The 19046-nt window shown below is 35.5% G+C and overlaps 1 protein-coding gene and 2 long non-coding RNA genes across 3 annotated transcripts; all 3 read right to left on the minus strand.

Moving 5' to 3' along the window:
- Positions 1 to 218: 218 nt before the first annotated feature.
- LOC118053412 (cycloartenol synthase-like) lies at positions 219 to 7946 on the minus strand. The gene is made up of 19 exons (XM_073409848.1): positions 7788 to 7946; positions 7288 to 7517; positions 6974 to 7159; positions 5111 to 5200; positions 4736 to 4930; positions 4562 to 4646; positions 3983 to 4149; positions 3713 to 3901; positions 3324 to 3437; positions 2815 to 2937; positions 2579 to 2705; positions 2281 to 2375; positions 1836 to 1892; positions 1697 to 1743; positions 1427 to 1570; positions 1094 to 1271; positions 781 to 861; positions 585 to 668; positions 219 to 506 (listed from the first exon to the last, which is right to left on the minus strand). The coding sequence occupies exons 2-19, from the start codon at positions 7483 to 7485 to the stop codon at positions 396 to 398; spliced, it is 2271 nt and encodes a 756-aa protein (XP_073265949.1). The 5' UTR covers positions 7486 to 7517; positions 7788 to 7946; the 3' UTR covers positions 219 to 395.
- A 3260-nt stretch (positions 7947 to 11206) lies between these two features.
- On the minus strand, positions 11207 to 12030 carry LOC140955746 (uncharacterized). The gene is made up of 2 exons (XR_012170226.1): positions 11943 to 12030; positions 11207 to 11767 (listed from the first exon to the last, which is right to left on the minus strand). It is a non-coding gene; the product is annotated as an uncharacterized lncRNA (long non-coding RNA).
- A 323-nt stretch (positions 12031 to 12353) lies between these two features.
- Positions 12354 to 17374, minus strand: LOC140955695 (uncharacterized). Its single transcript, XR_012170114.1, has 3 exons — positions 17229 to 17374; positions 12607 to 12632; positions 12354 to 12437 (listed from the first exon to the last, which is right to left on the minus strand). It is a non-coding gene; the product is annotated as an uncharacterized lncRNA (long non-coding RNA).
- Positions 17375 to 19046: the final 1672 nt, after the last annotated feature.

The raw sequence follows: 19046 nt of genomic DNA on the forward strand, positions 1-19046 counted from the left end.
ACAGAATCTAGGCTCTACATTAAAAGAAAATATAAAGCCTAAAATAGAGTTAAAACTAGAGGAGAAAACATTGAAATTAAATTAAGGTAAAGAAGAGTTTATTTTCCTAGCATAGATAAATTTTTTTTATAGGGTTTTGAATTTCTTTAAAATACACAAACGAAGAGTTTTTAAAGATTATTTTTTTATTTTTTTATAATTTATTTTAATTATATCAATATTTTACGTTAAGAACTTTTATTAGAAAATAAGTTATAAAGTTTTTATACAAGCTTGGACCTTACTACAATCAGCTAATGACATTTTACGAAATTTAGCACAGGATAGTTTCTTCCGCGGCCATTGACACATTCCATTATTGCTTGTTTTACAGGAGCATTTACACACAACAGTTTTTACTGCAGCAACACGCGATTGCGATACTCTCCGAGGGCCCAAATAGGGAAGATGTTTCTGTAGGCAGAGTAGCTAATCATACAGTTCTTGTTGAAGACTCCCATGATTTCCTACAAGACATGGAGTCATCATATGTTAGTTCCATTAATGATGATGATACAATGGGGCACTAAAACCAGAAGATTTACTTGCTGTGGGAACTCTCCAGTTTCCATTGTTGAATTAATCAACAGCTTAGCTGCACGATGCAACGGGCTCGGATCTCTTTCGGCCTGGTACAGCACAAGGTAAAAGCAATGAATGTTAACATTAAACTTCACCATGATTTTCCTTCTATACGGTTGTTTTCTGATTAAAGAGACGATCTCAAACCATGTTCTTCACCTGTCCAGCTTCAATAAGAGCCAGCATCGCCCATCCAGTGTTTACAAGATGTGATTTACCACCACCTAAATTTGTGTACACCTATGTATTCACACATAAAAGGGAAGTTATGACAGAAAATAAGTTAAGAAATCATTAGATCTTCATTGTTTAGTGCCGAGGAATCGATGGATGACACCTTAAGACCTTAATTTTAGTTGTGCTTTATTTTACTTAGAATCAAGTTCAGTTCTTAACAAGAGAGAAGATAAAATAAAAATAGAGTGCTTGCACAATGGAAGAATTTTGAGCAAAAAATGTTAAAAGGAGTTACCATATCCTGACTTGAAAGATAGCTCTCACCCCAACCACCTGAAACAAGCTGTTTCGATAGCAAGAACTCGCAGGCTATCTGAATACTGTTGCTGTTTTGATAGGTCCTTCCACCAGCTACAAGCCCCTTTATTCCAAACCATGTTCCATACGTGAAGCAGACTCCCCAAGATCCATACCTATGTGAAGCAGACTACTTTAGAATCATTGTCTGGACCCCTTTTTTCTTATTTTGTTTGACAGAGTTTCAAAGTTTTTACAGCTTCTTGTGGTTCCAGGCCTCGGCCTGAAAACAAGTTATTTATGCAGAAGGAACTTTAAGCAGAAGACATACCATGAACCATCAGGTTGTTGTGTGCGCTCAATGAAGTCAATTGCCTTCACCATACATGCTTCTATTTCTTCCTTTCGATGTCCTGGGTAAGATTTCTTGAAGGATTCCAGGCCTTGAATTACTGCTGAAGTGCATTCCACATACCTAAACATATATATATATATATAGCCGAGAGCCAAAGTAAGGTCACCAAGACATTCATAGTCGTGCCCTACTAGCTGTAACAGAGAGAATATTCCAAGTAAGAACAACGAGAATCTATTATCTTACTGATAGTCAATCATGATGTTTCCAAATGTTTCAGCGGGATTGAGCATCTGCAATTTAAGAAAAGTGCGCTAAAACTTTTATAGAATATTCACAATTCAGCCATTGTAAACGAAATGGAAGAGAAATATCAATGCTTTACCTCTAACCATGCGTATGATCTTGTCAGCTCGTATGATGCAAAACCTCCATTTTTATTCTGAAATGTCAATGTACATTGATAAGGTTTGTAATTTGCAGATTTAATTGCTTAATAAAATAAGAGTACTCTTCAGCAAATATCCCTTTCAAAAAAATAAAACACTCATCTTTTATATAGCGTGTTTGGTGATAAAGTGCCGATGTTTTTGTAAAAATGCGTTTAGATTTAGAAAGACATCAGTCCAAGAACACTTTGAAATTAAGTTTCAAACGCATTAACAAAGAGATATCCAAGATTTCCCCGCCTCTCTATATGTGAGGTGAGATCTCATTTATGTTAGTAAGAATCCCTGCAACCTCAGATAATTGTGCGTGTATGGGTGGTTCATGCTTGGATATATAAATGTATATATCAATCTTATATATATTAAGCCTAAAAGTGATACCTGCAGAGATAAAATCACGTTAACAGCATCATAGAACCAATCTGCTGGCATCGCTTCTCCCACCATATCTGATGGCAACCGAGATAATAAGATTCCTGCCTGCAAACCATTTTTTTCCTAAATTCAAGCCGGGATACGAAGAACATATAATTTAATTTCAAAAGATTAATAATACTCTTGAAATTAATTTTTGATGATTTCTAATTTGAGTTCTTAGGTCCTATTTCTTTGTCTTGAGTTGTTTTAGGATTTTAACAGGAAATGTAATCTTGCTTTATGGATCAACTCAAAATATTACTTGCCTTTAAGCCCTCTGCAGTACAATCGGATACTGGCCAACCGTTGTCGGGGGTGGAGAACGGCCATGCTCCCTTAGAAATGTGCCGATACCAATCGTTAAAATCATCAGAGCTGTTTGTCCTCACCTTCACACCAAAATGGATTTAAATTAAAGAAATCCAATGTTAGAGGATAATTAAGCCGCAGCAGGGATTTGCTTGGTTAATTGACACAAGAATCTTGGATTAGTGGTACCTGTGTGTTTTTTATGAAATTGTGTGCTTTCTTAAGCATTGGAGCAAATTCATCAGAAAAATTGGTCGCAAGGATTGCTTGAACAGCAAATGAAACATCCCAAAATTGAGAACCATTATAGCCCTGTTAACAAGATTTGACACCCAAGTTAGTACCTCATATATATTTCTCAAGAATGACAAGGTTTCATGAATACAGTGAAGCAGAGAACATATCAAAATATTATCTTTGATATCAAAATTTATAAAATGATAGAATTATTATAGTGAAATTAACCCTTGACGGGAAAATTGAACGAATTTGACAAAAAAGGTGTCAATCAAAACATTATGTTAACTAGGTAGCTGCGTGAATCTAATAATTTTCACTGGGAAAATTCAAAACATCATGTTCTATAGAAACAAGATCATTATAGCAAGGATTAACAACACATACCGTTTAGCCAAATTCTACATATTAACCAAAAAATATATATTTATATATTCAAATTAACGTTGATATTAAGGTACCTGCATTTTCATGCCATCCTCTGCTACCCACAAATAATCTTTAATTCTGGCGAGGTGGCACTTGTATGCTTCTGAATTTGGATCCTCCACCCAACAGCAAAGCATGTTTAATACCTGCTCTCCATTGACAACAAGTTGTGCGAACAGTCTCAAACTTTTAAAATCTCAAACATTAGCATCAAAAGTCATGTTTCTTCTTTCTTTTTTCTATCAGTAATGCTAAATTGAGATTACACAAGAAATGCATTAGCTTGCATGTCAGTCCTGCGTACTCATGAATCCATCTGTATCTGCACCTTCCTACGGGTCTAAAATGGCTTATAACACGACGAGAATGATGAGAAATTATTTGTTCTTGCTATAAAAAACAAGAAGCACCATTAGCATACCTTGTTCACGGGTCCAAGGCAAACATATTGAGTGGTTTCATCCTCATAATGGACACGTTGCATTACAGAGTCTAGAGCCCTTTGTCTAAGCTTAGAGAATGGCCATCTTGTAAGGAGAGGCTCCACAGCGTTGTGAATGCAAGCCCATACAATGTCTTGCAAAAGGGGATGAGGGTAGTACAAGTCTTCCTACGAGACAATGCTGTGATGTTAGCAATATGAAAAAAAAACAGTGCAAAATCGATTTTCTTGATGCTTCAAAGATTATACCTTGGCACAGAGATTCGTGGTCTGCTCCCAGTCAATCTGGTGATAGGGAATGGTATAAATCTCTCTTCTAATCGATAGAACAAGGGAGGTAGTCGAGCACACGAACTTCTTTCCATATAAATATGACATTGGGAGATATACCATCCGAGATTGACACCATAACCTTCCTGCAATTTCATTTCTAGCGTCTTAATAATAATATGCAAGTACATTTCATGCATAAAAAGGTTTTTCTCAAAGTTATTAAATTCAAGCAGTGCATGACGCAGCTCAAGACCTAAGTCAGGAGTTGGGTAAGTAACGTGAGTTAACCTAATCATTTAAAATAAAAAGAAATAAGAAGTTAGATTGGGTTTTTTAGTGTTGAGGTCCCTGCTGTTTGATGATTCAGTCACATTGAACCTTGTGGTTTTGCAAAGAGCAATCGGGTCCTTTATATTTTAGATTTGTTTCGTCACTTCCTCTAATTCTGTTAAAGTCTAAATTAATAGCTGAAAAGGGATGCAGGGAAATGCTGATTGGTTAATTTATGATCAAAGTTTGATAGTTGTTTTACACAAAGCATAAAAAGGCCGGAACCTGGGTGTGCCGGAAAGAGGTAAGGAAGAAGCCATAACTCCGGCAGCAATGGATTGTTCCCACTCCATTCATATACTCCAAGCACCTGCAGATTTTATTTATTGAGGCATGTTGACACTCAGACAAAGTGATAAATATTGGTGATCAAAGAGAAGAACTGCATGGAATTCTTACTGAAAGCCACATCTTTCCCCATGATGGAATGCGAGTAGCTCCGCCATGGCCAAGAACCCATTTCCTAGCTCTCTCCATGCTACCATCCCCGCCGTCCATTTCCTCCCCAAGCAATCTGAGGGTGACATAAGAGAGAACTGTACAAAACATTGTGCTCGAACCTTCTATATGCAATCCCCACCCTCCATCTACATTCTGTCCTCAATTATCAACGAAGATCAAATACAACTACTATTATTTTATATATAATATATATATATATATATATATATATATATATATATATGATAATAAAGCAGTATAATAATAATAACAATAACAATAATAAGAAGAAGAGGAAGAGGAAGAGGAAGAGGAGGAGAAGGAGATAGATGCCTGATGGTTATAGAGATAACGACGCATCTCTTGTCGATGGTGATTATGCAGAATTGTATTCAAGGCACTCGTTACATATAAACAAATCACCTGTACACATATATACATAGATATATAAACACATGACATGATCGATAGATTGATTGATTGTTACTGTGATGCAAGCTAATTGCTTCCTAGTGGCTATCAACAGGGGCGAACCAGAAAAAAAAAATTAAAATATTAGTTGTTTTATTATTTAGACTAAATATATTAATATTATAAAGGGAAGGGTTATAAAAAAAATTCCTTGCAGAGACATCTGCCCTCGCTATCAATATTATACATGGTGTTAAAATATTGATATTATTTTCCTAGTGGCTAAATTTTAATAGAATTGAAAATATATATAATAATAATCTCGATGGCCATCAATATATATATGGATGTTGAAACATCACCGTTATAGCGAGTTTGAATAAATTATTACTAGTTAGTTATTAATTAGGTCTTTGTCATTAATATTTTTCTTTAAAAGTTAAAGTTGTTATGAATTCATGATTCATGTTAGGTACGGCATAATAATGTTGATTTTGTTCTAATTAATTAAAAAGGTGTGGTTGTTTAAGTTTACTCAATGATTTCAAAATATTAATTAATTAAAAAGGTGTCCCTAAAAAATGTTTTAAGTTGGCTATTGTTTGTTTGTGTTGCAATATGCTTTTTATTTGGAAAGTATCAAATTAATAATTTTTTAAGTTTTTTAAAAATTTTTGGTGTGATGATGTTAAATACAAAAAAAAAAAAATCTATAAAAACTTTATTTTAATATTTTTTTTATTAAAAATTACTTTTAAAAAACATATTATATCACAATACCAAACACACATTCAATATGTTTATACCTCAATTCCAAATAAGATTGATAAAAAAAGATGGTTTATATATATATATATAATAGGTAATATGAATTAAGCATAATAAACATTGAAAAATAATTTTTTTTTTTTTCAAAACAAAAGAGACAAATTTATAATTTTGTTTGTTAAACTAAATAGAATTTAAAAATTTTAAATCCAAAAGAGATCGCCCATGCAATAATATTTGAAAAGGGCTGGGGAGAGGAAAAAGTTTAATGTAACAACCAAGGAAATGAAGACCAGAACAGTGCAAGCTTTGTTTTATTCATAATAATTATTCGACGTTCACGGGTCGTCTCTCTTGCAAGACAAAGCCGGAACAAAAGCATAACATCATATCAACCATAAAATTTTTATTTTATTATTAATACAATTATCCAGATTAGTTTGTATATATTTTAATTAATTTTATTGATTTTAAAATTAATAATCATATAAGTTTCTAGTAATTCTAAAATTAATGAAATTCGAATTAATAAACTCTAAAATATAAATTTAAAATCTAATAAGTTAAACTATAACCTTCAAAATTAAACATAAAACCTTATGTGTTATGTGTTAAAAGGATATAGACACATTCATATATTAATCAATATTAAAATAGAAAATTATACTATTTCAACTAGATGTTAGTTATCTATGTTTGGTATTAATTAATTCTCTATCAGCAGGGCGATTGCAATGGAATTAAAGTAAAAAAAGTGATTTCCTTTGGAGCATGCTAGCTGGTGTAATGATATCCTAATCATTAAACACATTGATTTTATACTAAAAAATTAAACACTCTAACCACCCATTAACTTAATGAAATGATATCTTCTCTGTTTTTTCATTAGCTGAACTAGGAAGAAAGATTAGTTAATATTGCTTGTTCTATTTATGTTCGAGTTTATACTTCGCGGAAAAAAGAAACAAAAACAAAAAAAAAATTACAGAGATGAGTGGATGATGAAGAAGAACCTACCAAGCCTGGTAGAAGAAACATAGGGCCACCGTAATCACCAGGCCAGAATCCATCCTCCGCCTGTAGAGTTGAATAGAATCTCAAGCTTCTTCTCAATGCGGTATCCACCACTTCCTTTGTCATTTCTTCTTCGCTTCTTACTTTCGCCATAGGCAGCTTCATCTCACATGGATTTTCCCTCGCAAACTTTTACAATATTTTGAACATGAGACAAGCTTGTGTAGAATTGTAAAAGAAGCTGAAAACAAGGTAATTGAGCATCCAGTGGATACAGAATCTAATCGTATTTAATTAATTAGTTGAATAAATGTCACCTGAAATCTCATTAGAAGATCAGAACTGTGTTTCGTTAGGAAACGGTTTTTCGTAAACTCGTTTCGATAATTTTCAACTTGAGCTCGCTCTTCTGGAGTTCCAAGATGAGGATCAAACTCCCAAAATTGTCTACCAACATGATTATTCACACTTTTAAGCCATGGATCATTGCCTTCCGAAAGCTTGAGTTTCCACATTCTTCTTCGAGCTCAAAACCCCTCCAAACAACCTGCATGTATATCGATACGAACCTTTAATAGATATTTTCCAGCTCTCTCTCTCAAATTGTGAGAGAATAAAAGAAAACAGATATAGTTCTCTATATTTTTCAAGGGGAATGCAATGGAATAATTCAATCATGTATTTCTGATGCATGGTATGAGAAATGAGTTTTTTCAAGAAAAGAAAACGAAGTTGAATGATTCAATCGTGGCCATGTATACATGGCAGGAGTGCATATGTGCGAATTGTGATGATGATACTGTGCAAATAACTATACCTGTGCTCTGTGTTCTGAGTGATGAAAAACTATCGAGAGAACAGGATTGTAGCTGTGGCCGGCAGGAGAAAATTAAGAAATTGCAAGAGCTGTTCTTTGTAATGTACCGAAGGTAGCAGGTTCATCAAGTTCTTAAATAAACGTGAAGAAAGCAACTATTCAGAATCATTTCTCTCTGTCATTTTCACTAGAGAACAACTACTTGTGTGCGCTACAAAGAAACTGGTTTCATAAAAGAAAAAAAAATAAAGAAATGAGCTTAAAGGGTTTTCATTTAAATACTATTTAATATTATAGTGATTATGAAATACGGTTGTTTGTACCTGGTTTTAATTTAAAAATAATGTTTAGTAAGGGTTTATTTTTTAAAAAATATAAAGGATGTGACATTAAAAAAAAAACTAATTTACTTTCGAATCAAAGCAGAGTACTTCTACTTTGAAAAAAATAAATCGATATGGTATGAGATTTATTATTTTTATTAAAGTTACTTTCATTTTACAAAATAGCATGGCAAATATGACAATATACCTGATAAATTCTGAAGTGGAGGGGAGATCTATGCGTGTTTGGCTGGTAGCGGTTGCTTTTCAAATAGTTTTTTGTGCCAAAATACATGTCAATGATGTTTTTTTATTTTTTAAAAATTATTTTTGACATCAGCACATCAAAACGATCTAAAAAGTACAAACCACACTCAATTTTAGTAAAAAAAATTTTAAAAATTTTTGATAAAACGCAGGTACAAACACAATACCAAACGGTGTCTGGGATCTTATATTCAAGTCTTATTAATGAAATGGTGTAGAGATGTCAACAAATCGCAGATGTAACAGAGTTGAGCTATGCACATGGAGCAAACTTCTAGATGTCGGTAAACAACCCATTCTAGAACTTTTACACAATAATAAATAAATATGCAAGCTCATAAGGGAATTCAATTAAAATCAAGAAAAATTCTTCATGCAGGAAGGAGTTTACAATAATTGAATAGAAATAACAAAAAGATCAATTTGTTTTTGTGAATGGAAGAGAGAAGAGAGGTTTGGTGTGTGTTTAAATAAATAATAATATAAAAAAAACACAGAGACATGTGTTTGGTATTGTGATTGTAATTTGAAAAAAATTATTTTTTAAAAAAATGCTTTTAGTTGAGGTTAATTTGGTATTTATGTATGTTTGGTTAAAACTGTGGTTGAAATTGAAATTTAGCAAAAAGTAGTTTAATGTATTTGGTTAATAATGCTTTTGAAATTGAGGTTATAAAATAATTTTAAAAAATATATATTAATATTCATGATTTTTAATTTAAATATTGTAGATTTAACTATTTTTATTATATCATGAAATAAATAATATTTTATATAAAATATTTTTCATTGTTTCATTAAACTATCTACAATTTCATCATGTATGAAATATATCTGACAAGGACTACAGATTTTTTGGTTTTTTAAACGCGCGAGAACATAAGGTAAAATATAATTAGAAACAAAATTGAAATTGCGATCAAATTCTACAAATGATATATCATCAAGCGATCTCTATCTAATTTACGTAGTGTCATTGAATAATGTTAAACACTAGTTTTTTGAATAAAACACAATAAAAAAATTAAAAATAATTTTATTTTATTTTACTGGGTCAGATCCGATTCAATGCATGTTGAGCTTTGGACCGGACCCGGTCCAGTCAGATTTGGTCCGACCAGAACAGTATAGCATGCTACATTGTTTCATGCTAATTTCTTTGTTTATTGAACAATGCAATTAGCATAAATAGTGCACAAAAAGCAGGAATTCCTTGCTCTTTTTTTTTTCTCTATGTTTCGGGCACAAAAATAATGTAAGATCCATGAATAGTAAATCTTGTTTTTATTTTTATCAAATAGTTTAAATCTGTTGTTTAAATAAAACGTAACTGCAGCCGCGTAAATAAACGGGCTCAAAGTGAATGGATATTTATGGGGAGAAAAGAAAGAATAATATTTTACGACAAAGAAGCCATGTGTGAGAGAACGAAAAGGAAGTGAGGTTAAGCAAATCAATTTTGAGACAAAGATAGAGAGAAAGAGAGAATCGATTTCTTTAACTTTAGCCTTCATGACTTTTTATGTTCTAGAGGATGGGGTGACAGGGATAAGAAAAAAAAAAAGATGGAAAATTGATCTGACAAATTGAAACTTAACTTAAATGTAGCTTGAGTTGCAAGATGAGTCTCCTCTTGGCGGCACCTAAACCGAAGGATTTTACGATGATGAAGTTATAATTACGAACACTTGCACACTTGATATGGTCTTTTTTTAATGTCATAAATATTGCTAATCGCAGTTTTAAGTACCTTAAAGTCTGCTCACCCAAACAAGTCATTTGAACTTTCGATGCTTATTGCGCACGTTTCATTTCTTAAGAAACAATTTAGAAGTCAACGAACGTTTATTGGGCCAGCCTTTTCAAGTTCGTAGATTAATTAACTACCGTAAGCCTGTAATGATAGTGATGAGTAGGGCTTCTCACCAGCCATTGTTGTATTATTATATGTACCAACGGATACGAAAATTGTTTTTGTTTTTTTTAATTTTCCGTCGACTTGGGACAGCCAATCTCCGGGGACGATGGATGGTTGAGATGATAAACAAAATGAAGGAAACTAGGAAGACAAGATCAATTCTCGACTTGACCCCACCGACATGGAGTGGTCTGATTTCTTAGCAAGGTCTTGAGCCTGGACTTTCGTGTCTGAAGCACATGATGTATTTTTAATGAATCTTTCTGTGTCGAACTACTTAAAGACGAATTTAGTTTCAAGTGTTCATTATGTAATTGATTATTTGCAAATTGATGCATTTTCTTTTCTTTGACGCGCCGCGCACATAGCGCCGATACTTTAGTTACGGTTCGGTGGCCGTGGCCAGCTACCGATGGTAAAACTAAATGTGGTCTACACTGCAATACCTACACGCTATCGATAATAAAACATAGAAGCTATCGATCTTCATGCTCCAAATCGATGTGAAGCATTGTTACGGAGACCTGACCAAGGGCACACCCAGTCCAAGGTCCCGGTCAGATCAGATCCAAACATTGAAGCATTGTTACGGAGACCTGACCAAGGGCACACCCAGTCCAAGGTCCCGGTCAGATCAGATCCAAACATTTGGACCTTTATATATATATATATATAAAGCCTCAAACAAGTTAAAAAAAAAAAAAAAAGAATTAGGTTTTTTCATTTAGCCAATCCGGGTCAAGTCTCTAGCTTTTACATCTCACCGGGTTCACCAACCGAGTCACCCAAAATCTCATAACTACGATGTGAAAAGGGCACTCTTAAAATCGTCCAGAAAGAAGTTTAATTTCAATTGAAAAGCAAAATAGCCCAAGGATAGTTTCAATTAAAAAAAAAACAAAAAACAGCTATTCAACAGTTTAATCCACAAGACATGCTATTATGTACCAGCTAAGTTTAAGTCAGAGCAGCAGTATATTTACTGAAGATGTAATCGGAATGGATGGATTGCATTACAAAGCACAAAATGCATAAATTAGACACCAGATAGTGGAGTCGTTGCTCATGGACACATTGCACGGTTTTAATTCCGGCAATGAACTGCCACCCATGAAGCTTGCTCACAGATAGATGAGACGGGCTTTTGAAGTTTATGGATTTTATTTTCTTCATCCTACTTTTTGGAACAAGTTTTGGTTGATTGCTCGTTCCTCATAATATCCCAAGCAATGAAAGACGCAAACAGCCTGAAAGAACAAACAAGGAGCTCCAAAACATTGAAAACGGTATTGTTTCGAACAAAAACAAAGTTGTAACCGTGATTTCAATAGAAGGAAATGGGCGAGGTACTCCTATGAAGCCTTGGCCTGCAACACCCGGCACCGGTATTCTCCCAATGCCCAAATGGGGAAAATGTCCCTGTAGGCAGCATATGTTATCATACAATTCCTATTGAAAACTCCCATGATTCCCTGCGACGAGGAAAAGAAAAGAAAAGTTTCAAGTGTATGGATAGCATTGGAGAACAAGGACCTTCAAAGATGGGGGATACGAGCAAAAGCACATGACCATATGAAGTTAATAATCAAACTCCGCCACAATGATGATTAGGATAAAGAAGTGTTTAAATAGCAGGTATCGAAAAACCTGCTGCGGAAAGTCTCCATTTTCCATCTGGGAATTTATCAAATATCTTGCTGCACGGTGCAGTGGTTCTGGCTCTCTCTCAGCCTGCATATTTAATAGGATATCCAATAAAATTGCATGCACGCAAGAAAAATAGAAGTTTCTAGCAAATGAAGACCATGGTATGCTATTATGATATCAAATACCCCATGTAATCGATCATGTATAGTTAAATTATGAATGAAGTCATCGTGTTTCAACATTATTACAATAGAGATGGCATTCCTTTTTTTTTCCCTTCCAAATCCTGACAGCTTCTAGCTTGATACCAGTCAATTTTAAAAACTACAGGTCATATTTCACTCCATGTATCAAATGAAGTGGTGATAAGATGCGGTATAATTCAATGTCAAAGCAGTGAGATTCACTATACCTGCCCAGCTTCAATGAGAGACAACATAGCCCAAGCTGTATATTTACCACATGAGCTCTGTTCCCTTCAATATTTGAATATATCTGTACAAAAGAAAATATTGAAACAAGAGCTATATGCAATATAAATCTTGAATTGAACAAAATAATGTGATTATGACATAAGAACGTGAGAAGCATTAATGATAACAAATGGCGTGCATCAGGGGTGGGAGAAAAGGAAACAAATACTTGACAGTAAAAAACATCTAACCTTGTTTTGACATGAAAGATAACTCTCTCCACTGTCGTTGTTGCAGTGATTCTGAACAACAAAAATAACAAAGGATAATGCTTGTGTTTAAGAAGAGATTGATGAATGAAAAGCTTGAATACTTTATTCATAACTGCAGCTCAATTTATAGAGCTGATACATAACAAACTCCTACGATCATGGTCCTACATTCAAGCCATGATCAATTGATAATGGAAATAACAGAGCTGCGAAATAGCAGCAAGAACAAGAGAATAGGAACAGAATTGGCTAAATCAAAAATTAAAGAAAGAATAAAATTCCAGCCCAGCAGTCCTGAACATTATTTCTAACACTCCTCCTTGTTTAGGAGCTGCAAACTCCCAATTTTGTTCTCAGAAATTCGAATTTGTTGACTGGCAGTGGTTTGGTGAAAATATCAGTTGCTTGTTCTTCAGTTTTGCAGTAAATAAGATTGATACTCCCATCTTTCTGCACCTCTCTCAAAAAGAATAATTTGATGTTGAAGTGCTTGGTTTTCCCATGAAACACAGGATTATTAGAGATGGAAATGGCAGCTTGATTGTCAACTAGAATTTCTGTGCTTTCCTTTTGCTCCAGGTTAAGATCAGATAAAATTTTCCTCAGTCACAAAGCTTGATTGACAGCAGCTGTTGCAGCCACAAACTCAGCTTCAGCAGTGGATTGGGCTACGATTTCTTGCTTTTTTGAATTCCATGAAAACACACCAGAACCTAAAGAGAAACAGTAGCCTGATGTGCTCTTCAAGTCATCAATTGAGCCACCCCAATCACTATCAGAGTACCCGACCAGTTTGAACTCTCTACTTCTTGTGTATCTTATGCCAAAATTACAGGTTCCTTTGACATATCTTATCACTCTTTTAGCAGCCTTGAAATGCAATTCACTATCACAATGCATGAATCTAGACAAGATACTCATAGCATTCAAAATATCAGGCCTTGCAGTGAGATACATCAAGCATCCAACAATTTTTCTGAATTGTGCTTGATCAACCTTCTCGGCTCAATCTTCTTTACATAGTTTCTCCTTTTGATTCATAGGAGTGCTCACTGCTTTGCAATCTTCAAGTTTGAACTTTTTGAGGATTTCTTTGGCATACTTCTTCTGACATATGAACACTTCATGTTCAGCTTGCTTAACCTCCATTCCAAGAAAAAAGGACATCAAACCCAAATCTGTCATCTCAAATACACTCATCATCTCTTGCTTGAACGTCTCCACATTATTGTTGTTATTTCCTGTTACAAGCAAATCATCAACGTAAAGTGAGATGATAAGAATGTTATCACCATTTTGCTTGATGTAAAGAGTTGATTCAGAGAGGCTTTTAGTGAATCCCAAGTGCTGCAAATGTTCATCGATTCGGCTGTACCAAGCTCTTAGAGCTTGCTTCAATCCATATAGTGCCTTTTTAAGAAGACAGACTTTGTCCTCCTCTCCTTCATTTGCAAAGCCTTCTGGTTGCTCAGTATAGATCTCCTCCTGCAAAACACCATTTAAAAACGCTAACTTGACGTCCATTTGATACACCTTCCAATTCAGTTGTGCTGCAATGGCAAGTAGCAGCCTGATAGTGTCAAGTCTTGCTACCGGTGCAAACGTGTCTGAGTAGTCTACGCCAAAGATTTGTGCATAACCCTTCACCACTAGCCTGGCTTTGAGCTTATTGATTGAGCCATCAGCGTTGAATTTTGTTCGATACACCCATTTTACACCGATTACATTTCTATTTTGAGGTCTGTCAACCAACTCCCACGTGTTGTTTCTCGTGATCATGAGAAGCTCCTCCTTCATCGCAGCAAGCCAATTTTGATCTAGCTTGGCTTCTTCAAAGTCTGTTGGTTCACACACAGCAATGTTGCACCTTTGATACACATCAAGGAGTGACCGTGTGCCTCTAACAGGAGTGTCATCTGTCATGTTGATGTCCCAATCTTCCATGCTTTGATCATCTGTGTCTGAAACAAGATAATTGCCTTTTGGAGAGGTTGAATCTTCTTTGATTGCATCGTTCCAGTCCCATTCTTCATCTTCCAGGAATTGGACATCTCTGCTTATAATGATTTTTCCAGTTTGTGGCTGGAAAATCTTATAAGCCTTTGAAACTAAGCTGTAGCCAACAAAAATGCCTGGAAGTGCTTTCTTGTCAAGTTTATCCCTCTTGACCTGTGGAACAAGGGTGAAGCACAAACATCCAAATACCTTAAGAAAATTCAGAGATGGTTTGTAACCATACCATGCCTCAAAGGGTGTTTGATCCTTCGAGGCTCTTGTAGGCAGTCGGTTTTGCAAGAACACAGCAGTGTTTGCAGCCTCTGCCCAGAATTTCTTTAGTAAATTCTTCTCATGTAGCAAGCATCTTGTCATTTCCAATATGAACTTGTTTCGCCTCTCACTAACTCCGTTTTGCTGAGGAGTATACGGAGTTGTTAGCTGATGATGAATGCCTGCCTCCTCACAAAAAACGTTAAAGGCATTGGAAGTGTATTCCTTGCCATTGTCTGATCTGAGGGCTTGAATTTTGCAGCCACTTTCATTTTCAACTTTGACCTTGAAATTCCAGAACACCTGTGTTACCTCTGACTTGTGCTTCAAGAAGAAAATCCAGCACATTCGGCTGTAATCATCAATAAAGACAGCATAATACAGACTCCCATTTAGAGAGAGTGTCCTTTGTGGTCCTGCAATGTCAGTATGAATCAATTGCAGCTTCCTTGTTGCTCTCCATGTGGCTTCTGGAAAGGGCTTCCTGTTTAGCTTGCCAGTGTGACAAGTTCTGCAGTTGGATATGTGATCATCAAGTGCTGGGAAATCCTTAGCCATCATCTTGGATTTCATAAGCATCAGCCCTCTATGATGATAGTGCCCGAGCCTCTTATGCCAAATATCTGTGATATTTTCTTTAATTGGGAAAGCAGTATGCTCCTCCTCCAATGGATTTAGAGCAAAACTCTTCCCTTTCATGATTATTTTGAAAATATCATGACCATTCACATCTTTGATCAAGTAGCAATTGTTTTCAAACACTACTTTATAACCCTTCTCAATAAGCTGACCAACACTGAATAAATTTTGATTTATACCAGGGACATACAATACATCAGAGATGAACTTAGTACCTGAGCAAGTCAAGATTGCCACGGTTCCCTTTCCTTCAACAACAAGGTATTCTCCATTTCCAATTCGAACCTTTGAAGTTGTTTGTTTCAGCTCCTTGAATATGTTTCTGTCATGTGTCATGTGGTTGGTGCAACCACTATCAATGAGCCAGCTTTCACTTGAGTCATTTCTGGAAATGCAAGTGGCCACAAACAATTGATCTTCTTCTTCTTGATCAGCAATTTGAGCTTCTTCACCATGCTGTTGAATTTTTTTTTTGCAGATGACAGCCTCGTGCCCCATTTGATTGCATTTGTTGCACTTAGCTTCTGGTCTTCTCCAACACTTAAAATGTGGATGTGATCTCCTTTTACAGTGTTGGCATGGAGGAAAAGGTCCTTTTTTGTTTCCAGTGTTGCTCCTGTTGAAATTCCTGGAATCACCTGATGATGCTTGACTGCTTCCATTCTTCTTGTAATTCTTTCCTTTTTCTCTATGCTTGACGAATAGAGCTCCTTCAATCTCATCTTCCTGTCTCATGATCCTCCTTTGCTCCTGAGCTTGTAATGCATTTAGCATTTCTGTCAAAGTAATTTTTGACATATCCTTGGTATTTTCCAAGGATGTAATCGTAGCCTCAAAGATTTCAGGAATTGTTACAAGAATTTTTTGAACAATTCTTGACTCAGGCAGGGACGAGCCAAGTAAACTGATTCGGCTTGCAATATTAAGCAGCCTGTCAGAGCACTCTTTGATGGATTCAGTCTTCTTCATCTTCTGCAACTCGAAATCACGCATCAAGTTCAACACTTGCATACCTTGAATTCTTTCATCCCCTTCATACTCAGTCTTAAGAAACTCCCATATCTCCTTTGCTGTTTTCAGAGACATGATTCGAGTGAAAATGGTGGATGCTACTGCAGCAAACAAGCACGCCTTTGCCTTGATTTTTTTTGTCTTCTTCTCCTTCTGTGATTTGATCTGCGCCATGGTGGGATTGTTTGGAAGTGTAGGGATTTCATAATCTTCTTCCACTGCCTCCCACAAATCCAGAGCCTCTAAGTATGTCTCCATCCATACTACCCAAAACTGGTAATTGTCACCATTGAACACTGTTGGAGCAATTGATGAGAAGCTTACTTCTGTCTCCATGGGTTACAACACAGATCCCTTTAAATCAACTAGCTCTGATACCAATTGTCGTTGTTGCAGTGATTCTGAACAACAAAAATAACAAAGGATAATGCTTGTGTTTAAGAAGAGATTGATGAATGAAAAGCTTGAATACTTTATTCATAACTGCAGCTCAATTTATAGAGCTGATACATAACAAACTCCTACGATCATGGTCCTACATTCAAGCCATGATTAATTGATAATGGAAATAACAGAGCTGCGAAATAGCAGCAAGAACAAGAGAATAGGAACAGAATTGACTAAATCAAAAATTAAAGAAAGAATAAAATTCCAGCTCAGCAGTCCTGAACATTATTTCTAACATCCCCAACCACCAGAAGAACACTGTTTGGACAGCAGAAAATCACAGGCTTTACGAATGCTAGAGCTATTATTGAAGTTTTTTCCAGCGGCCACCAGCCCTTTTATGCCAAACCATATGCCATAGGTGAAGCAAACACCCCATGAGCCATACTTGTTGAGCAATTATAGATATTAAAGGACTACTTATTTCTTCAGTTGAATTTAATGAAACTATGTATCTTAGGCACTTGAAGAAATTGCTGAATGGGCTATCTTTAGAAGTGATAGATAGAAAATAAGAAAGCAGTGATACACATTAATGACTCCATAATTAATTAGTCCTGCAAAGATAGGTTTTTAATGGAAGAGGACACACCATGAGCCATCCTTCTCCTGGATACTTTCAATGAACACAGTCGCCTTTCTGATACAACTTTCTATTTCTTCTGACCGGTGTCCAGGATATAATTTCTTAAACGATATCAAAGCTTGAATTGCAGCTGAAGTAAAAATTGAATTCCATAGAACCTTTTTTCATATTAAAATCCTGACATTTTACATGCCGACTAAGTAAAAGAAATGAAGTGAAAAATGACTACCATCTTCTCCATAAACCTTGCCCCCACTACACAGCCATTGTGCATATGAATGGGCAAATAATGAGTTGTCGCGTACAGGTTATTTTTGTTTGTCTAATATTATTATTGGAATGAGCCACGCTCTCCAGGTGTATTGTGTTTGCTTATGTTCTTGAATTTATGTTTTGACCCTTGTCTGAAAATATTATTTAATCATTTATCAGGACCAACAAAGTAGAGAGCTCTCTCAGCGTCATGTATCCAAACGAGCCAAGAAACTTCGGGTAAAGGTATGATTGGGAGTGTAGAAATAAAAGAATGAGAGGAGAAGAGAAGAGCTGTAGACGGGAAGACTAAAGAGACACAGAAGAATGTATTTTCCTTGATGAATCTTTACTGTTACATGATGGTCTTATATAATACCATCTTAAATTTAAAATAATCCTATAATCAAGGATACAATTAATGATAAGATATACACATATTTTCTAATATTGTTGTAGATGTGATCACGTTATCTTCATATTCAAATATCTCTTGTGCAGGTATGATCAGGTATGGTCAGGTATGAGCAGGTATGATCAGGGATAACAATCCTTGATCATGATCTCTCCAGTATCCAGACTTCCTGATAATTATCGTACTCCCTGATCATGTTTATCTTCAATATCAATATTATCTTTATTGTAGATATGCTTAGAGATCACGATTATCTTCAGTAGTAGTAATCTCTCTTGTTCAGGTATGGTCAGGTATGATCAGGTCAGGTCAGGTCAGGTCAGGGATATCAATCCCTGATCATGTTTATCTTCAGTATCAATATTATCTTCAGGAGATTGGATAATATCGTTAACACGCCCCCGCAATCTTGACGGGAGGTCACAAACGTGAAGATTGGAGCATAAAAAATTAAACCGTGCTGTAGAGAGTGGTTTTGTCAGGAGATCGGCTAGCTGATCACGAGTAGATAAAAACCTGACTATCAATTTTTGTTGAGAAACCAGATCTCTGACGAAGTGAAAGTCAATTTCAATGTGCTTTGTTCGGGCATGGAACACTGGATTGGAGGATAGATAAGTGGCACCTATATTGTCACACCAAAGAGTGGGACTTATGAAGAGTGGCAGACCAAGTTCGGCAGCTAAATATTGTAACCATTGGAGTTCGGTTGCTGTGTCCGCGAGGGCCTTGTATTCAGCTTCAGTACTGCTACGAGCGACTGTAGCTTGCTGTTTGCTTCACCAGGAAATTAAAGTGGAT

Source organism: Populus alba, chromosome 6 (genome assembly GCF_005239225.2).
Source record: "Populus alba chromosome 6, ASM523922v2, whole genome shotgun sequence".
In the NCBI taxonomy this organism is placed as follows: Eukaryota; Viridiplantae; Streptophyta; class Magnoliopsida; order Malpighiales; family Salicaceae; genus Populus; species Populus alba.